At 45.1% G+C, this 26,115-nt stretch overlaps 1 protein-coding gene across 2 annotated transcripts; it reads left to right on the forward strand.

Annotated features, from left to right (window-relative positions):
* The first annotated feature begins 10,560 nt into the window (after positions 1 to 10,560).
* KCNE4 (potassium voltage-gated channel subfamily E regulatory subunit 4) lies at positions 10,561 to 21,370 on the forward strand. 2 transcript variants are annotated; one of them, XM_032446603.1, is made up of 4 exons: positions 10,561 to 10,679; positions 16,193 to 16,318; positions 18,246 to 18,462; positions 18,859 to 21,370. In XM_032446603.1, exon 4 carries the CDS (start codon positions 18,885 to 18,887, stop codon positions 19,374 to 19,376), a length of 492 nt encoding a protein of 163 aa, XP_032302494.1. In that variant the 5' UTR covers positions 10,561 to 10,679; positions 16,193 to 16,318; positions 18,246 to 18,462; positions 18,859 to 18,884; the 3' UTR covers positions 19,377 to 21,370. The 2 variants fall into 2 exon arrangements, with proteins under 2 accessions (XP_032302494.1, XP_015726842.1); XM_015871356.2 differs by lacking the exon at positions 10,561 to 10,679 and having other exon boundaries at positions 16,191 to 16,318.
* The last annotated feature ends 4,745 nt before the right edge of the window (positions 21,371 to 26,115 follow it).

The following is a 26,115-nucleotide window of genomic DNA, read 5'->3' on the forward strand; positions in this document are numbered from 1 at the left end:
CTTTGTGATGGAGCAGGTACAAAAACGGTGTTCATTTGGAGATGATTCCTATGTGTAACATATTGGCAGTGCTAAAAGTTGAGGTCTTGCTGCTCACTTAGTAGTATGTTATGGTAGCCTATGGCAGTTCTGAACAGCAGAAGGTTTGACTGGGGAAGGGAATTCCTGCTGCTAGCACTCAGAGTTTTGATGTGACAGTTGTAGTTACAGAAAGCAGTTTCAGAGCAGTTGAATGTTATCAAGTAGGTCTGAGTCTTGGAAAAAGGCTGAGAAGGTTTGTGCTGTTCTTCATTAGGTTATTGCGGATTCCCTCTTCTGCAGTCTGTGAAAGATTGTTGTGTTTGTGGTGTAACAGGTGAAATGGAAATACAGAAAACAAGCAAAAAGCAGAACTGCTTTTACAAGAGTCATGCCTTCAGGTACGTAGATAATAAATGATAGGTAAAGATTCATATTGGAAATGAACTGTCAGGATGTGGAAGTTGCCAGGACCGCAGGGCAATGTGGTGCTGTGTCTGTCCTCCATCAGCAGGTTCTTAAGGTGTTTGCACTCAGCACAGGGTGTGCATTGCTCAAGTGGTTTTTGATGACTATGGTTAATAAATCGCTCAAGTACTGTTACTATGTATATTCACCTGGTGCTTCGTGCAGCAGATTTGATTTGTTTGGTAAATTCAGAAGGAATTGGAAATTGTTATTCCAGAGTTTACATGCAGTTTTGGGTGAATTGTGTAAATGAAACTAAAATCATTTGGTATTAGTAGTTCTCTTTTTTTTCTCTCTGATTGGGCTGCAGTCTGTATTTGATGATGATGATTATTTTCAGTTCAGGTTTTCTATGTTTAATGTTGGTATCAGTATAAATAGCTCCTCCTCCTTCAGGAATCAGATTCATTGCGGAACTTTTCTTACATGGGATGTGAAGTTGAAGTGGTTCATCAATTTCAGCTTCAGTGTTGAAGTTCTGAAAGACTTATAAAATATTTGGATGGGCTTAAAAAAAAAAACCTCATGGTGAGCGTGATAATGTAATGCTGCTCGGCTCTGCCTTCTTCCAGCTCCCATTGAGGCCAGTGAGTGCTGTGACTGGCAGGGATCTGGGGCTGCCACCACGTTGGCACCATGTGCACTGCTGAGCAGAAAGACAACTGGAGGGAGTTTGAAATGCTAGTGGTACCGGTGTAGATGTACAATGCATTATTCACTTATAATGCCAGCAATTTGCCTGGTATCTTCGTTTTCTTTATTCAGTCTTCCTATGCCCAGTGTAGAAAGAAACAACAGAACCACCTGAGGGCACATATTGCATGTGTAGGCAGCTATAGAGTGAGCTATGAGAAGTGCTTGGTTAGCAGTAGCAGCCTTCATCCCATGGGGAAGTTTGCATTGAGAAGAGCTGTGACTTTTGAACAATCTGAGTTCAAATTGAGAACAAAGGGTATATACCTCACCTGAGGGGCCCCAAAAGGGGGTGGGATTTTTAACAGAACTTTTGTAAATATAAGCCTTGCAGAATTTTGGACCATTGGGAATGGTAACTACTTTCTCTGCTGTGAGAATTTATGTAGCATAAAAATGTATTTCATTTATAAAAATGACTGTCCAAGAAATTCCAAGGATGCTGTGAATCTCCTATAACAAATCCCATAACTACTTAAAAATATATCAGGACTTTAGACTAAATTCAATCTAGACATGATAAATGTTCTTTGTGGAGAATATCGATTCGTGGAACAGGTCAGGAAATTAACAAATAGCATCAGCAGAGACCTTGTGAGTTTACCAATGCTGCTGTTACTGCAGTTTGCACATGCAAGAACCATACCTCAGTGGGAAGCTGTAGGTCAGCAGTGAAGTATTTGGCTGAAATGAAAGCAAAGAACAACGTGGAACTGAAGGTAAGAACATGATGTGTATCCTCGTGCTGCTGGCTTGATGGCTAGTAGCTGGAAGGGTTGAAACCATGCACAAAAACATCCTGTAAAGCTTGGAAGTCTGTGTGCAGAAATTGCTGTGGGATGAACCCGTATCCTGCTAGAATGCACAAGCTTTCTGTACTAAAGCTACGTGTAGGCCACGCCGTGCAGCCTTTATGTGATGCAGTAACTACTTTGGAGTAGGTGTTAATTTGTGTACGTCTGTTTCTGATCAGAGGAACTATTTTCAACTTGTGTACACCTTGGGCTGGGCTGAGAAATCAATTGAACGACCGGTTGTATATTTCTGTAATAGGTTAATTAATTTAAACTCCTTTTCAGTGTGATCTTGGTTGTTACTAGGACCTGCCTGAACGTTGTATATCCTAATTGAGTTATATTGTATGAATTATTTATTTGTAATTGGATATCATGTTTCAAAAATAAAATTAATTTCACAAATCAGGCGCTGTATGTCCAGTTTTTAAAGCAGCTTTTCATTTTTATCAGTCTAGTTGTAAATAAGTGACTTGACTAACAAATGAGAATGTGTCAGTTGATGGATGGGAGTGGATTAGTTGAAAGCACATTCAAAGCATTGCCTTCAAGGAGAAGTGTTGGCTGGGATGTTTGCTCTCCCTGCATTGCTCCTGTTTGATATCTGGGTGTTTTTCTGTGTCAATGGCCATGCCCTTGTGTTGGCAGATGGGGAAGATTCTGGTTGACTGCTCAGTTGTTAGTGATATGCATGTGTTGGCGATTTATATTTCTGCATGTTAGAATTGCAGCTGGCTTCTCTCTCTGGACAAGGTAACAGTTGTCCTAATGCACAGGGCTTGCCAGCTCAGTTGTAAAGCAGCGACTTGCCACTATATTTCTACTTTTGAAGAGCACCAGCATGTTAAAACCTTGCAGCTGGAAGATGCTGACAGTTCCTAGTCTCCAGGTTTATTAGCACCTCCGTTTGGTGTTCAGGTTTTGAGTTTATGGGTCAGATTGGGAAGTGATGCTTGATGTTTGCAAGTGGATTTCTGAAGGTCTTGAGCAGATAGATCAAAGATTGTGGGTTTGATTTCCCAGACTGTTGCTGGTAATTCAACCTGGAGGCAACTCAGCTTTTAATGCCTCTTTATTTTTCTCTTTCCTCACAAACTCCTGATATGCACAGAGTCATAGTGCTGGCTGAATGTTGAGCCTTCTCTGCTGGGTTGCTGATCTTGGTCTGTTTAACCAGCCATGGGGGGGGCTCCAGCTTCCTGGGTTTCAGTTCTCATCAAAGTTATTGCTTTCTTTCCTTCAAATGACTTTTTTTAATGTTGAATTCGTTTAGGGTAATATAACCCATGTAATGCTGCCCCCCCGCCCCCCTTAAGCACCCACAGCTGCTAAAATGCCTTTTAGGAGGATCTTTTTAAATAACATAAACCATCCAAGACTGTTGTAGTAGGTAATTTATGATAGCGAATGATTTCAGAAAGGATAAGTATGTAACCATTTAAGGAGCTCTACTTGTCAGGGGAAAAAGATCTGTTAAGGAAATATTGGAAAGATATAAGATTCAAAATAATTGATATAATAACTTTGTCTGAAAATATCCTGAACTGCTGCACTGTTACTGCTTTCTACAGGAGAAAAATCTAGGGGAGATAGGAGGGAATGAGAGCACCTGACTGGCTGAAAGGCCCTTTAGTCAGCTGTCCTGAGCTGTGAAAGAAATAGAGCTTTCTTTCAAGACTTAGGAGTAACGTGATTTTTAGTATTTCTGTGTATTACAGAATGAGTGGGACTGGAAGGGACCTCTGGGGATGAAGTCCAACCCCTGCAAAGCAGGTTCCCTGGTGGGGGGAGGGAAGGTGGTCTTCCTGCTATTCAATCCAAAAGTTCTTTGGCAGGCAGGAGCTGGAGAAAAGCAAATGACATGGAAAAGTGCCACTGTTTTCCCCAGAAATTGTGCATGAGAAATGGCTGTTAGAAAACATCATTTCCTGTTGTGTGTATCAGCCCTGTTTTCTGTGATTGTCCATCTCCTCAAGGGTGATGCAGCCACTGGTACTACTCCATGTGAGAAACAGGAATGGCTTGATTTAGGCTTTGGCGTCATGCAGTGCAGCTGAGCACAAGAGCAGGAAAATAACCACGTGCCTTGGTTTCACCTCTAGCCTGTTAACATAGTCTGCAAATACAGAGTCTTTGAATTGAATGGGTTAAGATAGCTCACACCTATATTAAAAATGGCCCAAGGTGTGTGGATAGCCCTTTGGGCTGCAGGAAGGAAGAGCAATCAAAAAAGCTTTCTTTCCTCTTTTGAAATGTTTCTGATGCACCTTTTCTCACTTTATTAGAACAAGCTTTGTTTTTTCTCTATATCTGTAATACTTTCTATTAGCGGTGGTAAGGAGTTAGTAATCATTTGCAGGTAGTTGAGAAACAAATGGATAAATGTAAATGGTTTTGATGGAAACATTTGTGGTTCCCGGTGACTGTTTTGCGCAGGCCTGGTAAATGGTGTCTTGAATCCTTCAGAAATGGCAAGTTATTGGTGCAGATTGAGTGCTTGCTTTTTGAGGCACATAGGGTGAGAAGGAAAACAGCATCATTTTGGAGTATAAAAACATGGACAGCAAAAGAGAGTGGCTATTGTGGCAAACAGCCATGAAATTTACTGTATGTCAGCCTAGCAAAAAGGCCTGGATGGGTCATTAGTTAAATGTAGGCTTTGTTTCAAGGTTTACCTTCGTGTGATCAGATACAGTTAAGTCTTTTCTAAATAAGATTTACATCAGAAATTTTTTGCTGCAAAGACACTATTTTGATGCTGTTCCTGGTATGCTGTGGATCTGTTGGCTTAAAAGCTTAAATGTCTAACGCATTTGACTCGAGAATTACTCAAAAAGCATCATCCAGTTTCTTTTTCCATTACTTGATGCAGTTGGAAGTTATGTTGTAGATGCTCAGAAAGCTGTAAGGAAGCTGGTTGTTAAAAGGCACTAAGAATTTTACGTCTAAACAGTTCACTTCTCTGGAATCTCACCCACATTTACTGAGCAGCACTGCCAATGTTCTTGGAAATGAAACGTGTTTGCTTGATTCTGTTGCGAGTCATGGCTTAGCTTGTTCCTTCTTGGGCTGTGTAACAAAGGAAGGCTGAGAGAACCAGTGAGCAATCTGACCTATTCAGCAATTGCATCCTTTCTTTCCCCAGCAGCCAAGGTTGTGTAAGAGGCATACAACAATGGAGAAAAAGGTCGATTTTTTTCCCCAATACTTTCTGTACCAAAAGGGACTGATAAATCTGTGATTTATTGTGATTCCACTAAGGTACACGCATATGCATGCACACACCTGGAGTTCTCCCAGCTAATGCTGTGTAGGTGGTCTGCAGCAGGCAAGAAGACTTTGGTTTTTTCTATCTGATGCAGACCCATGTGGACCTTGTTGGGGATAGGAGCTGGAGAGGTGACAGGGGTCTGCCTGCCTGTTCTGCCTCTGCTCCCTGTCTTGCTAGAGATGCCATCAACAAAACATAGTACGCCTCTTCCAGAGGTGTTTTGCTTGTTTGATGCCCTAACAAATGGGTTCCTGTGAAAACCTCTCCTGGTGGGAGGGTACGGCCCCTCTTTGCTCCCTGTTGGCTTCCAGGGCCTTCTGGCCTGCCTTTCCCTGCTGCTTGCTTTGTTGTAGGTGGGCTTCCTGCCTTCCTAGCACCCTCCTTCTGCTGCTGCCAGGCATCTGTTGCAGCCCATTCCATACACAGCTGTCTTTCTTAGCTAGTCCCCTAAACTGAGCATCCCCAGAGTTGCTTGCTTTTGCTGTATTCAGTTGCAAGCAGAAAATCCGGCGCTGCAGGGAGCGAACCGCAGCGGAACATCCCCCGTGCGCGTTGCTGTAAAGTATGCAAGTAGGGGCACAGCAAGTAGAGGGCAGTCTAACGTTATCACTTCGCACACAGCGGGCAATTAGCAGCGCTATTCAACAGCGAGTTGCGAGGGAGGGCAGCGCCTCCAGTCCCGTGGATCCTGGACATCACCCAAAGCGCAGAGCGGATGGATTTAAGTCTTGCATCGCTTCCTCCCCGTGTACACCTGCGCTGCTGCAACAGCCACAGCAGCCCGAGGCCTTGTGCAGTGCAGGGAAATCCTGATGCTGTGCCCTACAGGTCTGCCTCCTCCCTTTGGCCCCGAGCGCTTGGTGTTGTGATGGCCGGTGCAGAGCACAGGAGTTGGAGCCGTGCTGCTGCCACTGTCAGCGCACACAGGGGATGGAGGAGCTGCTGCTGTCCCACAGATGACTCTATAGATGTGTTGGTTTAGCACGAAACTGAAAAACCACCCCAGCCCCGTTGTGGTGCCCAGCAAGTGACAGCAGCTGCAACCAGCTGCCCTTGGCTGCCAGGCTGGCATCCCACCCTGTGTGCCCAGGCATCTGTTGCAGCCCACCCCATGCACAGCAGCTGTGGCTTTGGGGAGGTGCCCCACAGAGAATGCTGCTTAGCAACAAGGAGGAGTGTCCGTGGAAAAGGCATCTATTCTTACTATTATTAGCCCTTTTTAAAAAATTACTATCACTTTCACCATTTGGCACAGGTGGGGGTGGGATAACTGTGTGATCCTCCATAGGGCCAGGCCAGAAGGAACAGCTTTTGGGAGCTGCAGCAGCAGCTGCTGTGACACCTGGCCCTGCTCCATCCTCTCAGGCTGTGCTGGGCTGTGTGATGCTGCCTGGACCCCCGGCACCTGCCCGGCCCCAGAGTGCATGCTGGAGGCAGGCTGGTGTGCAGGGTAGGCTCTGTGCTGCAGAGCAGGGTGCTGCTCTTTTGGCTCTGGGGACTCACGCTTGCTTGGGCCAGCAGTGATTTTCCTCTCCTTTTGTGGTTTTAGATGCTTGAAGCATCATTTTTTTACGGCCTAAAGTAATCTGGGATAATCGAAATGTACTGCTAGGACTGCAGGCATTCAGATTCTAACGACTTCCATCTGCTTTGCTTATGTTTATTTACTTTTTCTGAAAAGCTGCAGTAGTGCTGAGGGCAGCTCTGTCCTGTTGGCAGCTTCCAGCCAGCAACAGACCCAGCACCACGCAGGAACAGCCAGCACACGGCCATCCCACTGTGTGCTCCCTCTCCCTGCAGTGTGTGCCTGAGCTTCTTGAGATCTTCGTGTAGTTCAGGTTTATCTTCAATCATCCAGTTGCATCTCCTCTTTGCTCTTATGTTTACATCTGCCTGCCTCGCCAGGTTTCACGTGGTGTTCCCTGTGTGCTTTGGGACTGAGCTGAGCTGCTGCTGACTGCTGCTGAGACTCTGAAGCTGAAGGAGAGCCTCTCTCCTTTGGATGCCTGGCCACGTATCCCAGTTTCTCCGTCACTATGAGCGTGGCCGCAGGCGGAGTTGCTGATCTCCGGGTGGGAGCACGGGGCCGCCGCGTGCTTTCCCATAGCAGTGCCACGGCGCTCGTCACCACGTGCAGCCAGCTGCTGAGCAAGGGCTTGAGCCAGAGCCCATTAAGGCAAAGGGGAATTTTCCTCCTGACATCGGGAGACTGTGGATGGAGCTCTGTAAGGGCTCATTATCCGTAAACAGTGACTTCATTCAGCTAAGGAGGCTGACGGTTAAGCTTTAGAGGAGGCTTCGGAGCAGCCCCCACCATTAAGTATTCCAGCTTTGATTTTCATCCCAGTCCCACTTGAGAAACTCATCAGTATCTTGTTTGCTGTAGTACTTTTTACTGTGATTTTGTTGTTTTTGCTTTTGTTGCCAAGACCCCAAACTCCAAAGGCTGATAGTCTGCTCAGATGCTCCTATCCTCAATGCTCAAATGTCTCCATCTGATGAATTGCTCCAAATTGGGAAGCACCTGTGGACTCCAGTGAAGCTGACCAGCACTGACTGAGCACACAGGACTCTTCCCCATGATGTTCACGTGTGCAACAAGTGCCAGGCTGCAGAACTGCTGCCCAGCAGTACCGTGATATCCCAGGTTCTTCTCTGATCCCAGGCCTACCCGAGGTAACTCTGACTTCTGCTCTCAGCTCTGCAGTGCTCTGGTACTGCTGCCCCTCACCCTCCTCCCTGCCTGTGCTTCCTTGGCCAGCACTGCTCAGCCCTGCAGCCTGGGTTTCCTCTTCTGCTGTCTTCCTCTGCCAAGCACACACGTTGATGCAGCAGGTATAGTCAAACAATGCTGGGCTTTTTGTTATTTATTAAATACAAATACGTAATTTTTTGTTTTGCATTCATATGAAAGAAGCATAATGATGCCGCGTTCATCAGGAGGCTGAGGACATGGGCACCGCTGTAGGTGAAGTTCCTGGTGTATGTGTGCAGCTCTGTGGGTGAGCAAATGCCTCATGGGGCCGAGCAGCTCTTGGGGGAGGGCAGTAACACGGTCCATCTCAGGCTGGGGTAATTAACTGGTAATTAACTGGATTTCCTGTGCAAGTAAACCGAAGCATTGGTATTTTCAAAACTGTCTCTACTGATTTCCTCTGCTCATCCATGTGACAGTCTCAAGTGGGAGTTGTGTGAATATCCTAGGGCACATCTGAGCATGTTTATACCCTGAAGCCAGAGATTAAGAAAACACAGATGTTAAGTATGAAGGATGGCAACAAATATTCGTGCTATTTAAACATCCCCTAAGTGGTGTTTGCCCACAGTGATGCTGTTGTGCTGCTTTCCTCACACCGTGTGTGTCCCCCCCTAGCCTTGGCAATGTGAGCAGAGCTGTGTGCAGTGGCTGAAGCCCCGTGGTGTCCCAGTGCCAGAACTCACCTTTCTGGTTGGCACACTCTAGTTTTTCCACATATAAGGACTGGGCCTGGCTTGCATCGGCCCTGCAGGCAGCCATCGCAGAGCAGCAGTGATGGCTGCAAGGGTGGAACAGCCCACAGCATCCAGGCAGTGCCAGTGGCCCTCAGGGTGCCAAGTGCCATCGGGATGGCTGCTGCTGCTGCCCGCTCTAGGGCATGTGTCTGAGTGCTGTGTGCCCCAAATGTGGGGTCCCCAGGGATGCAGGTGGCTGCTTGCTCACTGCTGAGCACTGCTTCTGCTCTAACTGCCTCCTGGGAAGCTGCTGCACTTCTCCCTTTGAGAAGGCAGTGATATGTCCTTAACAGGGATGCAGGAGATTCTCATTTGCTTTTCGCCTATAATTAATGTGTACAATTTGTTTCCAGTTTATTCTTATAAGAATGCAAATCTACTGTAGCTCGTGATCTCTTTCGTTAACAGGGTCCTTCATTTTGCCATTCATTTTCAAAGCTACGTTAAAGCTCACCTATTTAACCAAAAGGCTCCCAAGGCAGCACACACGTGAGGGGCTGTGGCACATTCCCTCATTAATTAAGCCGCTGCCCAGCACTCGGAGCACGCTCCCTGCTCTGAGCAGCATCTTGCTGGCTGCGGTGCCATGGCAATCTCATCTCCCAAGGAGTGCTGGCTGCCCAGCCTCCCTCGTAGCCACAGCAACGTGTGGGATGATGGCACCGGGTTGGGACACGGCAGCTCCGCAGCAGCTGTGGCTGCTCAGCACGGCGCGTGCTGCACGTGGGCTCGTCCATGTGCCAATGGCCTGACCTGCTGCAAAGCTGACCTGCTCTGAAGTGAGAGGATGAGTAAGATAACAGAAATGAAAGCCTGGAGAAATGAGAGGGTGAAGCCTTGGTTCGCTTTACTCACAAGACTTCTAAAATCTTTAATTTAGTAAATTGACTGCTTTCCTGAGCTAAATTAGAGAGGGAGGTTTAGTTGAAGTATATGAGAACTGGGCACCTGAGTCAGTGCCTGCATTTTTATTTATTTATTTAGAGCTTAATCAGACCCTGAAAACATTCAGTAGAAAAAAGATACCTACAAGGATGACTTGTCACACTGACAGCATCCCAGGCTTCCCCTTATCTGTGTGGGCAGAGCAGAGGGTCTGTGAGCTGTGCAGGAGCAACCAGCGAGCATTGAACCTGAGCCCTGGAGGGGCTGCAGAGATATCTGCTGTGGGGGCAGATCTGCAGTGTTGTTTTGGAGCACTACATCATAACATTAACTGGATGTGATGTTATGAGGCTGGCAACTCGCAGAGCTGAATTAGTGGAAATTTCATGTGTGGTGGGGTTTAGGTATTAAGCCCAAGGGGCACGATATGATTCAACTTAGAGAAAAACAAGCAAACCTCACCTTTAGTGGAAACAGCTTCTGGTAGCTTATGCTGGTAGCTAATCCTAATGCTGAGATACACCCACTGCAACTACATCTGTACCCAGATGTTTTTATTTGAAGCTGATGTTGACAAACAGATGATCTCGGGTGAACCTTCTTTATGTCTGGACTCCAGTCCCATTGAGGGGTAGCAGGCAGTAGGGACTGAGAACCTTCCAGGACAGATGCCCCTGTCTTTGCTCCAGAATGAACAACCACTTGGGGAAACCTTTCAGAGAAAAACTGGCCCTGTAATCTGATCTGGCATGGGAAGAACGTCCATAAGTGAGAATGCCAGAGAAGAGCTATAAGGTGCATGGGCAAGTAATATGGATGGGTGCTGCTGAGCAGCATGTGCATGTGGCTGGGTACTTCTTGTGTCTTGTGGTGTTATCTAGATTGCCTTTAAATCCTTCCCAACTCCCTTCCCCTTTACAACTAAAGGCAAGATGCTGTTTTTTCAAGGGCTCTGAAGAACCAGCTTCAACAACCCGGTTTGTGAAGGATGTTGATGGTGAAAATGGGAAAACATGGGAGAAACCAAAGGAGAAGAACCGGAGGCATGGGTAGAAAAGGTGAGAAGTGGGAGGGCCTTTAATGTTGGAGGAGATGAGCCTTGCTGGGTACAGACGGGCTGCATGTGACCATTCATTTGAAAACGGGCATCAGCATTTCAGAAGTCCTTGTTGTTTGGGATCCTTGCTGCAGGAAGCTGCAAACAGACTCCTTGTCTGCAGTGCAAAGGGAACAAAGCCCCGCTGTGCTGAGCCCTTTCATCTGTGAGCTCTGTGTTTCCTCCCCACGAGGGAGATTTATGGGAGCAGCCACCGCACACCACGGGCTGTGTTTACAAATAATGTGCTGTTATGTCACCTTCAGGAACTCTTTAGTGTTTCATTTGAAAAACTGACTATTAGTCCTCTGACACTTAAATATTTGTATGTTTGTGAATGCCAAGGAATTTTGTGAATACAGCTGCGTCAAAATTCTTTAGTTTTGTAGCCTGAAGGAGCATTCATGAATTCTGTGTGCCTAGAGATGTTTCCATGCGTTTTCCATCAGGAATGACAGCGTTATTTGCCCAATCACGCAGCTTTTCTAGAGCTTGCAAAGAAAATGCAGCATCTCTGGTGTCTGTGCTGAATTCTCCACTTCCTGTCGCTTCTCAGATTCAAGTGAAATACCAGCTTAATACCGAGAGCAGAAAGACCACACAAGACCGCATGGTGTTTACTTTGGGCTGATTATTCACATGTTAGGAGCAGCCAAGAGAGGAGACTGTTTTCCCTTCATTCTAAAAGCATAATTCCTTCCAACTAATGGCAGCCTTCACTTTAACAAACACAGTCAGGGAGGGATGAGGTCTCCCCACTGAGATCCCCTTCTTTCCCTCCCTTACCTTGAAGAAGCCTTCCCATCTGAGCAGATGCGTGTGTTACTGTTGCTTCCTTTGTAGGCTTTCTTTCCTCTTTGCTTTACGCCTGAATTTCATCCAGATGGTGCCACTTAGACCCTGGCCTGCTGTTTGGAGCCTTTGGTTGTGCTTTCTAAAGCAGACTTTTGGAATAAGAATGCAGATAGCTCTTTTGAGTATGTTATGCTGTAAAAGTGCAGTCAACAGATGCCAGGCTGCAGTAAGTCAAACCAAAGCCTTGTTGCTTTGCTGCTGCAGGAAAAGGCAGCTCTGAATGCATTTGCTGTCCCATGAAGATTCAGGTCAGCAGGGCAGAGAGTGAAAAGGAATGTGTTGTTGTAATAGCTATAGCACATGCGGAGGTTTCAGAACAAATACTCGAAGGCAGCATTATAAATGCAGGCAATGGTCAGTGTCTGATGGTGTATGAAGCCTGAGGGCCCTGAGCATTAGGCAGAGCGCTTGACATCTGCTGTCCATGTGAAAGTGGAAGATCTGTTGCATGCTGAAGGTCGCAGTGACCTGGGACACTGCACTGATGTGGCTGTGAAGCAGCATGGGCTGCCTTGTGCTTTGTGAACTGATTTTTCAGGCTAGTAAAAATAGCACTAAAGAGGACAAATGTGGCTTTCTCCTCTCAGGCCTTGCAAGCCTTTAGCTGGGCTATGTGAGTGCTCCTGAGAGGGCACTGTGTATCCCCTTCATATCTGCTGTGCACGCAGTGCTGTGGGAGCACTGACCTCACCTCTGCATGCTTCAGAAGAGATGGATGATTGTTGAGACACCTGTGCTGCACTCCTTATTGTGTGTGGCTCTCAGCTTCTAAAGGAACAGAATTGCTTTTGGGGTGCGTGTGTTCTCTCCCTCCCTTTTTTGACCAAGCTGCATTCAAACCTGCCCTCAAGAACAGTGCTAATGGAGATTGATATGTAATCTCTCTTGTATACTGGCAGGAACTTTAATCTCCAGGTAGAAATTGAGACAGAGCCCACGTGGGAGGCCGACCTGCTGCCTTGCTCCGTGTTAGCACTTGTTCACAATCAGCAAGTCCTACTGCATTCAGTGGGAGTTCAGGGCATGTATCCAAAGTGGGGCTTATTTGTCTCTGCGTTAGGCTCCTTACCATTTCTGATATCTAAGAACTGAAATGTTATGCTTTAGTAAGAACATCTCACTCTCCTGTCTTCTCAGTTTCTGTGCCTGACTTTGGGAAAAGCCCAACCTGAAGTGATGGGAAATAGCAGGGGTTAGTGGGAGCTGCTGGGTGCAAATCCCAGCTCAAGTGAATGTGATGTGAATGTGAATGTGATGAGAGGGTGAATGTGATCGTATTGTCAATGAATTTCTTCAAACAACTGTTTGTCAGATGTAGAGTCTGAATTATTTTTAATGGTGTCCAAAATTTGGTAGGCTGCTGTTTTAAATCCCAAATGCAGCTAATCATGTACAGTGCAACCGAATCTGGTATTTGAGACCCTGGATGAAGAAAGCTTCTGTTCTGCATGGTGTTTAAAATATATATTTTGAAGTCATACATACCTACTTCCTCTGTGCTGCATCAAAGGAAAAATGTAAGGTAGAAGGTAGTGTGTATTTCTTTCATTGCTTGGAAATATTTACTGATAAAATAACTTTGCAAATTGTGTCAGCTACAGAAAAGAGAATTGAGAATGTGATGACTTTGGACTCAGGTTCTTGTGTCAGCCACTGAAAGTTCTGTTTCTTCCAATATAATTTCTTGTTATTGCTATGATGAATTGTTATCCGTCTTCACTCTGTTTCCGGTCACTTATAGCTAAATTGAGTCTATGGGTTGAAAAATGTCTGTCTCCAAACTGTACAGATCCTACAACTGATGCCTTATAGTAAATGCTAACCTTAGCGTAAGCTGTCATTCCAGACAACACTGAGGTTTTTCTTCTGCTTATGATCTCTCAGGATCAGAAGCCAATTTGCCTTAGAGGTCACTGTTGTGTGCTTGGAGGGCAATTGCAAAACTCCAGATGTGATGTTTGGGTAATCCCTTGCCATGCAAGTCTTGCAAGCAGTAGGGCAAGCTGCCACCTTGGCTGAGAGGTTCTTCTTAGAAACTGTGTTTGTTGTTATGGATAAAAAAAATGAGAGTTGCTTCTGTTCTGGGTGCAGGGAATACCTGCAAAACTTGAAGTTTCGTGATATGGGAGTCTGCTATGAATTTTAAGTAAAACTTGAATTAAGCAAACTGAACACTGAAGTTGGTGAGAAGGCTGATTTGTGCATCTGAGCTTATGCTTGCATGTTGCTATCAGTGAAGATTGTACGGTACCAAAGCAGAACAGCAGCATTATATTAAATTTTCCACGGTTAATATCTATGCAGAATTGTTTCACAGTGTCACAGAATTGCAGGGGTTGGAAGGAACCTCAAGAAATCAGCCCACCTGTTACAGCAGGTACCATACAGCAGCTCGTACAGGCAGGCATCCAGATGGGTCTTGAATAACTCCAGAGGAGACTTCACCACCCATCTGGGCAGCCTGTTCCAGTCTCTGTCACTCTTACCATAAAGAGGGTCTTCTGCGTGTTAATATGGAACTTTCTGTGTACGAGTTTTAGGCCATTACTCCTTGTCCTATTGCTGTACACCACAGAGAAAAGCCTGGCCTCATACATTTGCCTCCCATCTCCCTTCAGATATTTATAAACATTAATCAGATGCCCTCTCAATCATCGTTTCCCCAGGCTGAACAGACCCAGGTTACTCAGCCTTAAGTTTCCATTTGGAATCCCGCTGGTATCTCAGTGTATTGAGGATTACACTAAAGATTGCCACCTTCCTCTATAAATGACTTGCATGAAGTATATCAAAGTGTCATCTATTTCTGTAACATGAGAAACAAGGAAGAGTGATGGAAAATGACACTGAACCCAGCGCCTTGTAAGAACTGCTGAGATGCCAGGCCAGCTGTGTGTAATACTGTTGTGCTTACACACACTACAGTTATTACCTTCTCAGGTAGTGATCGGCAAATGCATTACAATGCTCTATCCTCACAGCGTGAATAATTTGTATGTATTATTAAATCCATTTTGCAACTAGGTGAACTGAGGCATGGAGGCTTGTTACTGAGGACATGCGTGGCTTATGTCAGGCTGCTGTGTCCTTCTCTCAGAAAGAGAACATGACTAGCTGTTTTTAAACTAGTTCTTTTATTCCAATGCCCTCATAAGCTTCACAGAAAATTGAGTCTGGTTTGCATGGAACTTGAAAGAAGCAGTTGTTGTGCCATTACCTCCAATAAAAGTCCGCACACAGGAGGAAAAAAACAGTCCATCTGTCCTTCCCATTTCTATTTTTTTTTTTTCCATGCTGTTGAACTCTGGATTATTATTTCCAAGAAGGCACATGCTCAAAAACTCTTTGGTGTCATACCGTTGACTTACCAAATGGGCTCTGCTTCCCATAGGAACTAGCTCTCTAATGGTTGTATCTTGTATCTTATGTCTTATTGACTCAGTAAGTGGAAAAAGCAAGATAAATGCAGCATCAGACCATGGATTATGACCGTAATGAAGGGTTAGGCTTCTATTTTCCATGGTAGCCTGCAGAGAGTCATCTGATTCTCTAAGGACATTTCAAGTTGTCTTGATAATGGGTTCTGTCTTTGTTCCATTTTTCTGTCCATCCTCAAATTTTTATTTGGAGAAGAGATTCACATTATGCTGTCCCTTAAGCCATGTTGTGAAGAATTCCTCCCCCATGGGATGCCTTGAGCTTCAACTTCTGCGTCCTTTGGTGACGGAGTTTGCTACCACAGAAGACACTCTAGGAGCCAGAGACCTTGAGAAAAATAATCTGGCATCGGCAACAATATTGTGACCTTTTCATTACTGAAGTGCCCAACTGTTCCTCTGCTTTACTAATCCAAATGGTCTCCAAAGGGCAAATCTGGAAGGTGGGAGCAAAGGCCACAAGGCTTATTCTTAAGTATTATGGCTTGGGTGGAGCGTGATGCAAAAACGGTGAAAAGGAATGTGTGAGAAGCAACTTCTGAAAGCGTAAGAGATCTCAAAGAAAAAATTGGGAGGAAATCTGTGAACTTTGGGAAAAGTAAATTTGATCTAAAAGGAAGAAGGAAAACCTCCAACAAGACATAGATAGTGAAGTCCAGAGAAATAAATTACTTCAAATTAAGCAAGTTTATTTTCCCATGATCGACAGCTTTACATTGTGCAGTGCATAATGTAATTTGCAACAAAAGTCATTTAGAAATGCAGAGTTAAAAGGCCTCCATTTTCAACTTTAGGTCTCTCTCTTTTTTTCTTTTTAAAGATAAAGAAGTGTATTTTCTGATAAATACAGACTGAGAAAGCTGACAGGGCACCAGTGTACAAGTGACATATGTTTTTCAGATGATTATTCCCTGATGTCTTCCTATCCCTCCTCTCTGTCTATATATGAAGGCTGACAGATTTCTTCTAGGTCTTTTTAGAATTAAAATGCTTTTCAGTATCTTGGGCTAACAGATGGATAGCAGTTGTTGTCATCAGCTAGCCAAAGTAAATACAGTTGCAAAGAGTTCTCAGCAGTAACTATGCATAATTATGCAATTAAATCTCTCTGCTAGACTTCAGGGGACTGTATAGATGTACCTGACAAATACTGCTGTTGAATGCTACGTTTCTTCTTGTGTAGAGCCTCACCTTCAAGAAGAATCTGCAGCCTTGGAGCAAACACAGGACCTACAGAAGAATGGGTTGGCCTGCTGCTCTGCTATGGGGTATTGGTGCCTTGGCAAGTCATGCTGCTGCTCACATTCAGGTGGGTGATGGCTTGTATATAACACTAGCATTGAAACAGGCTCTAGACCCTCTTGTTCTCAGGATGAAGCAGCTTCAGAGGTGCTCTACAGGGGTGTTATAGGCACAGAAAGGTTGTTTCTCCTAGTGCTGAGAGAAATTCTATTGTTCCACCTGTCCTGGGTGCTTTCTCCCTGTTTTGTGAATGTCCCGTGTAAAAGGCTGATGGTAGAATCTGATGCACCATCTTTCATTTTTCAAATTCCAAATTTCTGGAGCTGAACAAGGGAGTAAATGGCCAACATATTGTTTGGGAAAGTATCTGCCACGTGGAGCTGAGAAAGATGTAAAATAAAAATTCCCAAAGTTAGCCAGAAAGTTCAGAGACTTACTTTGGGTTGAGCCTCAGCCTACCAGTTCGTGTGCTCTTGCTGCCTGCTCAGTAATTTGTTGGAAACGAGGGGGGAAGAATCCAGACTTGGCAAGCTGGTTCTGTAGACAGAGTTTGTCAGATGAAATCCCAGCAGATGTTAGTCCAACATCAACAGCTCCTGAGCTATCACATGGGAATGCGCAGGGAGATAAAGCCAACATCCTAAAGGGTGGATCCTGTATTTTAAGGGGCAGAGAAGGGAATCTGGCTAGTGTAATTTTTTTTTCATTTCTTTGTGAAGTTCAGAGAAACAATGGAAAATGCTGGTTTCAACAGAGTTCTGCCTTCACTTGAACTCTTAACTTCATTTAAATGTTGCTTAACTGTTCTCTCTTGCCTTTTCCTGCATGTGAAGGGAGCTTAATCCTATTTGCCTTTACCTCAGAGGGGCTGTGAGGACAGAGATTTGGAAAAAAAAACTTACCATCTATGCAAAGAATCCATGAGTGACTGCACGGTAAAGGGAAAAAAAGCCAGCCCCACAAACCAGACCTCCCATTGGGAAAATCCAGCACCAGGCAACTGTTTTCTGGAAGTGGAGTGTCCTGTTACATAAACATCCTTGAAGCTTTGCAGAAGGGGTGACATTCACATCACATATGTGGGGCCTGACTAATTGGGTTTTGTGTGTGAAGAATGGGGATGGCAAGGGATAAGGAAGTGAAATCCCCAAGGTGCAAGCAGGGCCTCCTTCTTCCCATGGCCTATACTGTTGCTTACGTGTTGTAGGGGGTCTCAGAGCCTCCTGTGCCACTGAGCCCATGACTGGGAACTCATCACATCCTCACGCTCTGGGGAGCGCAGGGCGTCCCATCCAGCCCAGCACCGGCTGCAGGGCCAGCAGTGTGTGCGTGACTCAGAGCCCTCTGCCCAGAGGGGTTAGCCTCCATCACACTGCAGCCCATGTTAACTCAGTGGTGCTGATCAGTTCAAGCACGAATAGCATGCAGAATGTGCAGCTCTGCACACAGGGAGAAAGGAAGTGCCAACCTGAGCTTGCTCTGGAGGAGGCTGCATCTTTACATTGATCTTGGCAGGATCCAAAGTCCCATTGTTGCTGCTTTGATGCTTGAAGTGAGACAGCGCTGGCAGCCCTCCATCCAAGATTCATCCCTGACCCAGAGCTTGGTTCTCCACAGCCCTGCACCTTGTGGCTATGAGGGCAGAAGCTCAGTCTCCACTTTGCTCTGTACGTATTTTGTGAGGCTTTGTCACCAGTCTTGGGCAAAGAAAATAACATTTCCTCTCTCATCCCTTCAGAGAATACTGTGTGCATAGCAGCACATAGTTAACAGAACCCACAATAAAACACAAATGCATATTTTCCATATTATATGACAAGCACAGGATAATGGCTTGCTGCTTTGTCATGCTGCAGAGCAGCTCCCAACGTAGCAGCTCAGATGTAGCCATTGGGGTGGCAGTGAAACAGAGCAGATCCAGAGGTGAAGGAGCCACTGCTGAGCTGGGAAGGAAAGAGTAAAATCTGAGTTCCCAAATCTTTTTCTTTTCACAGCTGTTAAGAGTTCAGTGGGTTGAACTGCAATCCTTCAAGTTCATCTGTTGACTCCAACACAAAACTATTATAAACTGTGCCTCTAAAACACGTGATGAACATTTCTTGAGGGCTATTTATTCCAACTGCAGCAGAGGAAAGTTTTCAGAGCGCCCGGCGTTTGGGAGAGGGAAGGTCTCTTGAGCTTTGTGCAGGGAAGGATTATTTGCATACCAACGTAAGTTGCTTTTTGATTTTTTTTCCTTAGAAGCTTTCCCCCCTTTTGGAAATGTGGTCAAATAGCACAAATCTATGTTTTAGTGCCTAGCTGAATAGTTCTGTGTGGTTTTCTTTCTTTATTTATGTGGCTTGGGGGTTCTGTATTCCAGAATATCACTCGTTGTGATTTAATATTAAGTATCTTTTCCTCTCATGTTCTCTGTATCTGGGTAACAGCACATTCAGCTACAGTATTATTGCAGAGGCATGGCAGACAGAGAGCTTCAATCAGATGTGTCCTGTGAGCCTACAATTACAAGTAATAAAGGATAGCTTAGGGATATATCCCTTTAGATGTTTCTTTAAATCTTTGATCTGAGGTTTGATCTTTGTCCCCACATCCATTCTCCCTCAGGCTTTTGCTGTGGTAGTACAGTTTCCATGCTGAAGATGGACCATGCAAACATCACCCAAGCCATGCTGAATGCTGAGTCCCGCAGCACGGAGAAGAATAACAGCAATGAGTATTTTTACATCCTGATCGTCATGTCTTTCTATGGGATCTTCCTGATAGGGATCATGCTGGGCTACATGAAATCTAAAAGGAAAGAGAAGACATCCAATTTGCTTCTGCTCTACAAAGATGAAGAGAGAGAATGGGGGGAAGCTGTGAAGCCTCTACCAACTGTATCAGGGCTGAAGTCTGTCCAGATCCCCATGATGCTGAACATGTTGCAGGAGAGCATGGTGCCATCCCTGTCCTGTGCCATCTGCTCGATGGAAGGCAGCAGCGTCAGCTCAGAATCCTCATCCCCAGATGTGCACTTCACCATCCAGGAGGAGGTGCTGGACACTGAGCTGGGAGAAGTGTCAGAAACGCTCCTCAATGAGAGCAGCGAGGGCTCTGTGGAGAACATCCACAAGAACTCCTAGCATCTGCCGGGCTCCCCTGGGTGCAGCTGGAGCATGAGTGGAGCTCCCATTGACAACTTGTGGTTCTACCTTCCTGCTCGCCTGTGAACTTTCCACCAGCATCTGTGCCCTGGGGCCCACAATATTCCTGAGAACTGGCAGCACAAGGAAGCGGTGGTACCAAGCTCCAACACCTAACTTGCACATAATTGGGATGCTTCATTTGATTTTTACCATTATTATTTCTCACCGTAAGAGCTAAGAACAAGGGGAATACATATATATTTTCTAATGAGGTAACTATTCCTGGCACGTCTCTGCATGTTGCGCGATCCTGCAGATAGCACAAGAACCTGGCTGTTAAAGCTGATGGGTGATGCTCATTCACACAAAGCTGTGATAGACTAGAAGTACTTCCACTGTGCTTTTTCTTATAACAAACTACAGCCAACAGCAGATTTGCTCAGTGAGACCTCAAAGGCCAAACCTTTGTGGATGATGGTGTTGGAGGGAGATTGCAGCATGGCTGGAGACTGACCTTAGGCACAGAGAGAATGAAAGGTGGAAACAAAAAGCAAAAGGAGTCCCTGTATTTGCAGGAGGTTTGTACAGATGTGTTCAGATCCGTTTTGCTACATTTGTCTTTGCTGAAGTTGTACCTGTGCTGGTTGGGTCCTGTGTGCCAACTGCTGCTGCAATCCAGCCTTTGGCTGAACTAACAGTAGGAAAAGTGGTGTTGGGCTTTGCTTTTGTATTCTTCAATGACATATATATTTGATCAATGAAAACAAAGATCTGTAAGTTTAAAAAGCACCTGAAAGATCTTTGTTACAAAGTGCAAGATATAGGAAGGCTTGAACAAATGCTGCTCTGTTACGCCCCTTGAAAATGGGTGGAACTCAGAATGAATTTCACCTAGCAAAGGTGAGATCCTGGCCTCACTGAAGTCACCAGCAGAGCCCTGCTGACTTCAGGTAGCTGGCACAAGAAGTGCTTCTCTGCTGGAGTCATATTCTCCATTTGAGTCCAGTAAAACTGTATCCATTTACATCACTACATAATCCGGCCTTTCTGCTCTATTTAAGCCAGTGTAGATAAACGTTGCATTACGTCTGTACTTTTTTCCAGCTCGCATGTAACGCATGCATTAGGCATTAGTAACTAGTTTTTTAAACCACCACGAGCAGCCCCCCTCTAATTTAATAGTACCGTGGTTTTTTCAAATGCTCATTAACTTAGTTACTAAGTCATTGCACTGTTAAAAGGAGTAATGTTGATGCTGTGGCAATGTATGATTATTTCAATCATACCTTATATTTTATAGTAACTTATTACAAAGGCTAGAATACTTCTGAAGCATGATGGCTAGAGAGCCTGAGACTTCAGCATTGCACAGCAAAATGCTTGCAAAACATCTCCACATATTTCCCTTGTTAAAATAGCTCTGTGATATATCCACTGGCATTACAGTTTGAGGAACAGCTTGAGAAATAGTGTAGAACAGTGGGAAGGAGCCGGCTTTGAGAGGCTGCTGCTGTCAGGAGCAGAGCAGCGTGCAGGGCTGGGGTGGAGATGCTGCAGCCCAGAGGTGTCCCAGGCAGCAGAACAATGGCTGCGTTGTGCTCCGAGGGGTCCTGCTCCAGTTCAACCTGAAGGCAGAGGGAGTTTTTCCATTGGCTTCGGTGAACTTTGGATCAGACCATATAAAGCTTTTTTGGTAGATTTACTCCAAAAGGGGTTGTTTTAAGTTTGAAAGAAGCCAAATTCAGTTTGGCACTTTGCCTGGAATCACTTGAATCCTGAAACTTTCCAAACGAGACTGACATGCGTGAGTTGTCACATTTTCCATTGCTTTCTCTTTTGTCCTACTTCGGTCTCAATGTATTTGTATCTGTAAAAACCTGATGTATATAATTCCTGATGTTGGGTTGTATATAATTGTCTCACATATTTAAAGTTTATTGTTTCTACTGGCACTCATTTTTATTTAAATAAAGAAACACGTTTCCTGGAAATGTTTCCGTGTTTGTTCACTATCTCAAATAGATTTCAAGGAATGGGACCGAGCAAAGTGGCTACAGGAGCTTTTCCTCAGTTCCTTTGGGAGGACCCACATGTCCAGCAGTGCTGCAGCACCGCAGGCCATTTGCACCTGGGCTGTGTGCTGGGCCCACACCATGTTCTGGCTGCTGCCAAGTCCTCCTGCAGGGACAAGTTGCTGTAAGAGCTTTTTTCTTTGCCACCAGTCTGCGTCGTGGGATTTGGTTTTAAGCTGCAGCAAATCGCGTGGGCTAGGGTTGAGGTTAGTGCAAGTATCTGACACAGGTTCCCACTGGATTTCCAGCACTTGGCCATGGTACGTAGCTGGCTTTGTTACAGGCTATGTGTGACCCCGGGTGCCATTGCTGCACTGTCATTTCCAGCAGCAGGGACAGGAGGCTGCAGGGTTCTGGCTTCCAATGAAGGGAGGAAGTGTCCAGAGGCAACTTTGCACTTCCGCAGCTCCTTCAAGCTGTGACGGTATGTATGGGGACACGGGCACTGCCCGAGACCTACTTGCATGCGGGTAATTCTAGGTTGCTTCAAAAATCAGGTTGTGTAAGGTTGTGTCTGTTTGCTTTCCCAAAAAACCTGTTCCCTTGTGCTCTGTTCTCTTCACTCCCTCCCTCTTTAAATAACTCTGGGGCCTGTTCTGTGGACCAAGAGCTGCCCAGCAGCTATGTAAGCAGCAATGTAATCTCCTGGGACATCCGTGGTGTCCTGGAAGAGCGGGTCAGTAATGCTGCATCTTCTACACACACCCGTGGTGCTGCCTCAGTGTTTCCATTGCCACAATAATGAATCAAGAGACTCCTGACAACGCTGGCGATAAGAAGGAAAAAACAGAACAAGATGTAAGTCACAGCTCTGCTTTGCGGATCAAAAAACTGTCTTATTCCAGCAGTCTCTTGTGTTAAACTGAGCTGCTGTAAAGAGAGATGCTGTGCTTTGAGCTCTAAAGTGAGCTGATAAGCATGAAATTGTGACCGCCTTCTTGTGGCCTGCTGCAGAGCTCTCTTGGCCTGTGGGGCTCAGAGGGTTTGCATGATAGTCTGGCACACATTCATTTACTAGGGCAGTTCTTGTTGTCCATACTAATTTAATAGTACTAGGGGTGAAAGAAGAGCAGCTAAAACATATATGGGCTTTAAAAGCTAGCTGCATGTGCAACTGAAAGCAATGATGACAGATTGGCTTGGGTTGGAAGGGACCTTAAAGTTTATCTGGTTCCAATCCCCTGCTGTGAACAGGGTCACCACCCTCCAGATAAGGCTGCCATGATGCCAGTTGATTTTCCAGACTATAAGAGATATTGCTAGCCTTGAAAAGCCATGGATGGAGGGAGGAAAACTGCTTTCATTAAGCACAGTTCAAAATCCTTTGGACAGCCATGAAGAAGAAGGTGGAAATAATCTCCTTTTTCTCCCAGAATGGTAGATGTTTCCAGTGTGCTTCAATAAGTTAAATCAGAATCACAGCTAATAGATCTAGTTTTGAAATCAGTGATAATTGATTGTAACTGAACTGAATGGAGAAGTTTTTATTTTTACAAATGAACTCTGTCTTCAAAGAACACAGCAATTGGGCTCCCACCTCCTGGCGGTGCTATACCTCATACATCTGTTGGAATTACTAGCACGTATCTCCTCTGATAGAACAGGAAATGTTAGCCACATGTGGCATACGTAGCTCCAGGATCTACTGTAAATATAAACATCAGCTCTCAATATAATCAGTCTGATTCTCAGTCTGAAAACTCTGCCAGTGGATTGCATACAGGTGAGTTACTCATTCAACAGCTTGAACCTGAGGAATAATTGAAATGAAAATGCAGAAATCACCCAGGATTGCACAGTCTGGTCCAGGAAAAGAGCCAGCTGGGGAGGGGAGGCTAACAAAGATGAAGGACTTGGCTTTCCCAGACAGTGGTAAGTAAGGCCAGGAGCCCCATTGCTTCAACTCAACACCAAACCTCTCTCCCCTGCTTGACCTTCTCACAGTGGGTTCCCCTCAATCTGTCTCTTTTTTCATCTGTGTCCCTGCACCCACCCAAATAATCCAATTGATTCTCTAAGGGTTAGAAAGGAAGGAAACAGGTAAGTCATTACTGCCATTTCTAAGACCCCAGCGACTGGTGTTGGACAATGATAGGTGTATCACTCAAAGGCAGGGGGCATACAAGTCCCCAGACATGAGTGTAAATCTCTTTTAATGCATTCATCTCATTCAGGAGAAGATGAAATCACCCACCTTATATTTTCATTGCAAGATTTCAAAACCTTGCAAAGAAAGGATGAAGGAGCCCTGCTACATGGTAGAGAAGCATTGTCAGAAGTGGTCAGTGGGTTGAAGAACATTGTGCTTGATCACAACACAGGTATGATTGTGCTCTCCTGTGGCTGTGGACCTGCTGTACTTGGGTTATAATCCTTCTGGACCTTATTGTTTTAGTGAGAAAATTATATTTCTCTGAGTTCATGGTTGTATTTTAGATTTAGAATGCAGTTTTTTTGATCCGAGAGGCATGGAAAATTAATAAAATTGTTTAAGCAATTGCTTTTTTATGCGCTGATCATATTTGCCTCTGTGCATTTGGTTTTTTGCTTTCATATTCTTTCAATTTTCACACATCTCTACAGTTCCTTCTGCACGCAGCCAAAAATAGCTGCAAGATGAGCCTTTTTCTTATTATATTGACACTTCTGTATCCATTTCAACAAGGGAAAAAGTGGAAAATTATACAAAATCAATGAGGACTGGAGCTTTTCAAGGTTTTTTTTGGTTTAGTTTAGCCTTGGGCAGAGTTTTAGTTTGTATGATGCCAGGGTAGACTGAGGCTTTTTGCTGTCATAACAAGTGACTAAGAGAAGGATAATAAAGGCTGTTGAAAGGTGTACCACAGTCTGTGTTCCCATCTCTCTTCCTGGGTGATCTGTTTAATTGTCTCATGCCTCACTGGTTTATCAGATGATGTTGCTTACACTCCTGGCTGTGAGAATATGTTGTATCCTTGACAGACATGAAATGCTTGTGATTCTGAGGTGGAAGATACAGTGTAAAGAAAGAAATCTACCCACCTAGGAACAATGAAATTTTTTACCCTCCTTGATGCTATTAGATGCCAAAGCAACCACAGGCAACAAATGACACTTGCTAACATCTGTGGTTGTCTAGAGGAGCACGGCTCATCCTGCCAGATCTCCTGGATCAACAGCAGCCTCGAGGCTGCCTCGGTCCTTCCCCTGCTCCAGGTTCACTCTGATACTCTGGAAAATTACTCACTTTGGCTGAGATTCTCCTTTATAAACTTTAAAGAATAGCCCATCTCCGCTGCCTACAGTGGATGCGAGAATAACTGTTGCAAACCTCAGTGTGCTGAGCCTCTGACAGAAAGCGAGATGAGACAGATGAGCTGTTACTCTTTGTGCTTGGAGAATGAACCCAAGAACACAAAGAGCTTCCTCTGTTATGAGCTCTGGTGCCCAGTAGGGCCAGCAGCTGATGCCTCCATCCTGCTGCTTACCTTCCAGGGCTGAGCCGGTCCCCAGCTCGGCCCTCCCCAGGACAGCTGTGTCTCATTCCAGCAGTGATAGTGTGAGAGCAGGCAGGAAGATGTGAGATGTGCAGTGTTTGCAAGGAATTGTGAATTCCGTCCTAGACAATAACAAAAGACCAACCTTTTTTTTTTCTCTGCAGGAAGAAATGTAAACTGTGTGCCTCTCTGGATGGATACCTCCGTTCCCTCTCTCCAGAACGCGGTGATGTGGTGAAGCCAGGCTTCCTGTAAAAGGGAAGGGAGGAGCAGAGAGGTACAGACTGCTGCCACTATTTTTAATGAGGTATGGAGCTTTGGAGCAGCAGATACATTACCTTTCAGTTGTTGCCAATCCCTACTGGTTTCTCTGTCAAGGCCTTAGAGAAGCATCACTCACCCCTGAGCTGCAGGGGCTACATTCAGTGTTTGGCTGATAGCTGTGTTCTTTGTTATGCATTACTATTGTATTAAGACTCAAGAAGGACCTTCAAAATATCACAAAATTTCATTTGGTAAGGAAAAAATATATATTTTTTTTCCAAAGCTTCTCTCCCATGATTTGTGGTTTGTCTTGTGAAGAACTATAAATAAAAACAAGAATATAATATCCACGTGGAGTGGGTAGGTTAAACACTGGGGATTAGAAGTGCCCTGTATAGGAATATATGTGAGATATACCTGTGCCAGGGAAGGACCACAGACACAGGAATTTGGAGTGAAAGCACCACATGTCTTTTGTCCTTGTATTTAAGTCTAGACTGTGAGCTTTCCCCTATTGTTCTTCTGAGGACCATGCCAGTTTGAATGTCCACTGTGGGCCACCAGTTGAAATGCAAACCCAGCAGGACTAGCCAAGGGTTGTGGGGCATTAATGGGCTTTGCACCTCTGCCTCTGTGAGACTGGCACCCTCAGCACGCTGCAAGGAAGTGGTTCAAAGACAAAGAAATGACATTTGATTGACCTTGTTCTCATGAATGCTACCTGCACAGCAGTGTCAGGGTTCAGTGAGGGAAGGAAGGGGCAGGCTCCAGGTAGGATTTGGGGTAGATAACCCTGCGTGCCCCTTAGACCCTACAAGTCAGGAAGTTCTTTTAAAAACAATGTCACTCCCTTTCACTTTTTTTTGTTGTTCCCTCTGGGCTCTGGAAACACGCACTTTATTGCTACACAGTAACTTCCCTGAA

This window comes from Coturnix japonica, chromosome 9 (assembly GCF_001577835.2).
Source record: "Coturnix japonica isolate 7356 chromosome 9, Coturnix japonica 2.1, whole genome shotgun sequence".
NCBI lineage: Eukaryota > Metazoa > Chordata > Aves > Galliformes > Phasianidae > Coturnix > Coturnix japonica.

What these genes read in the sequence shown, in the direction of transcription:
- KCNE4 (XM_032446603.1), top strand. Translation starts at nt 18,885, where the DNA reads ATGCTGAAGATGGACCATGCAAACATCACCCAAGCCATGCTGAATGCT.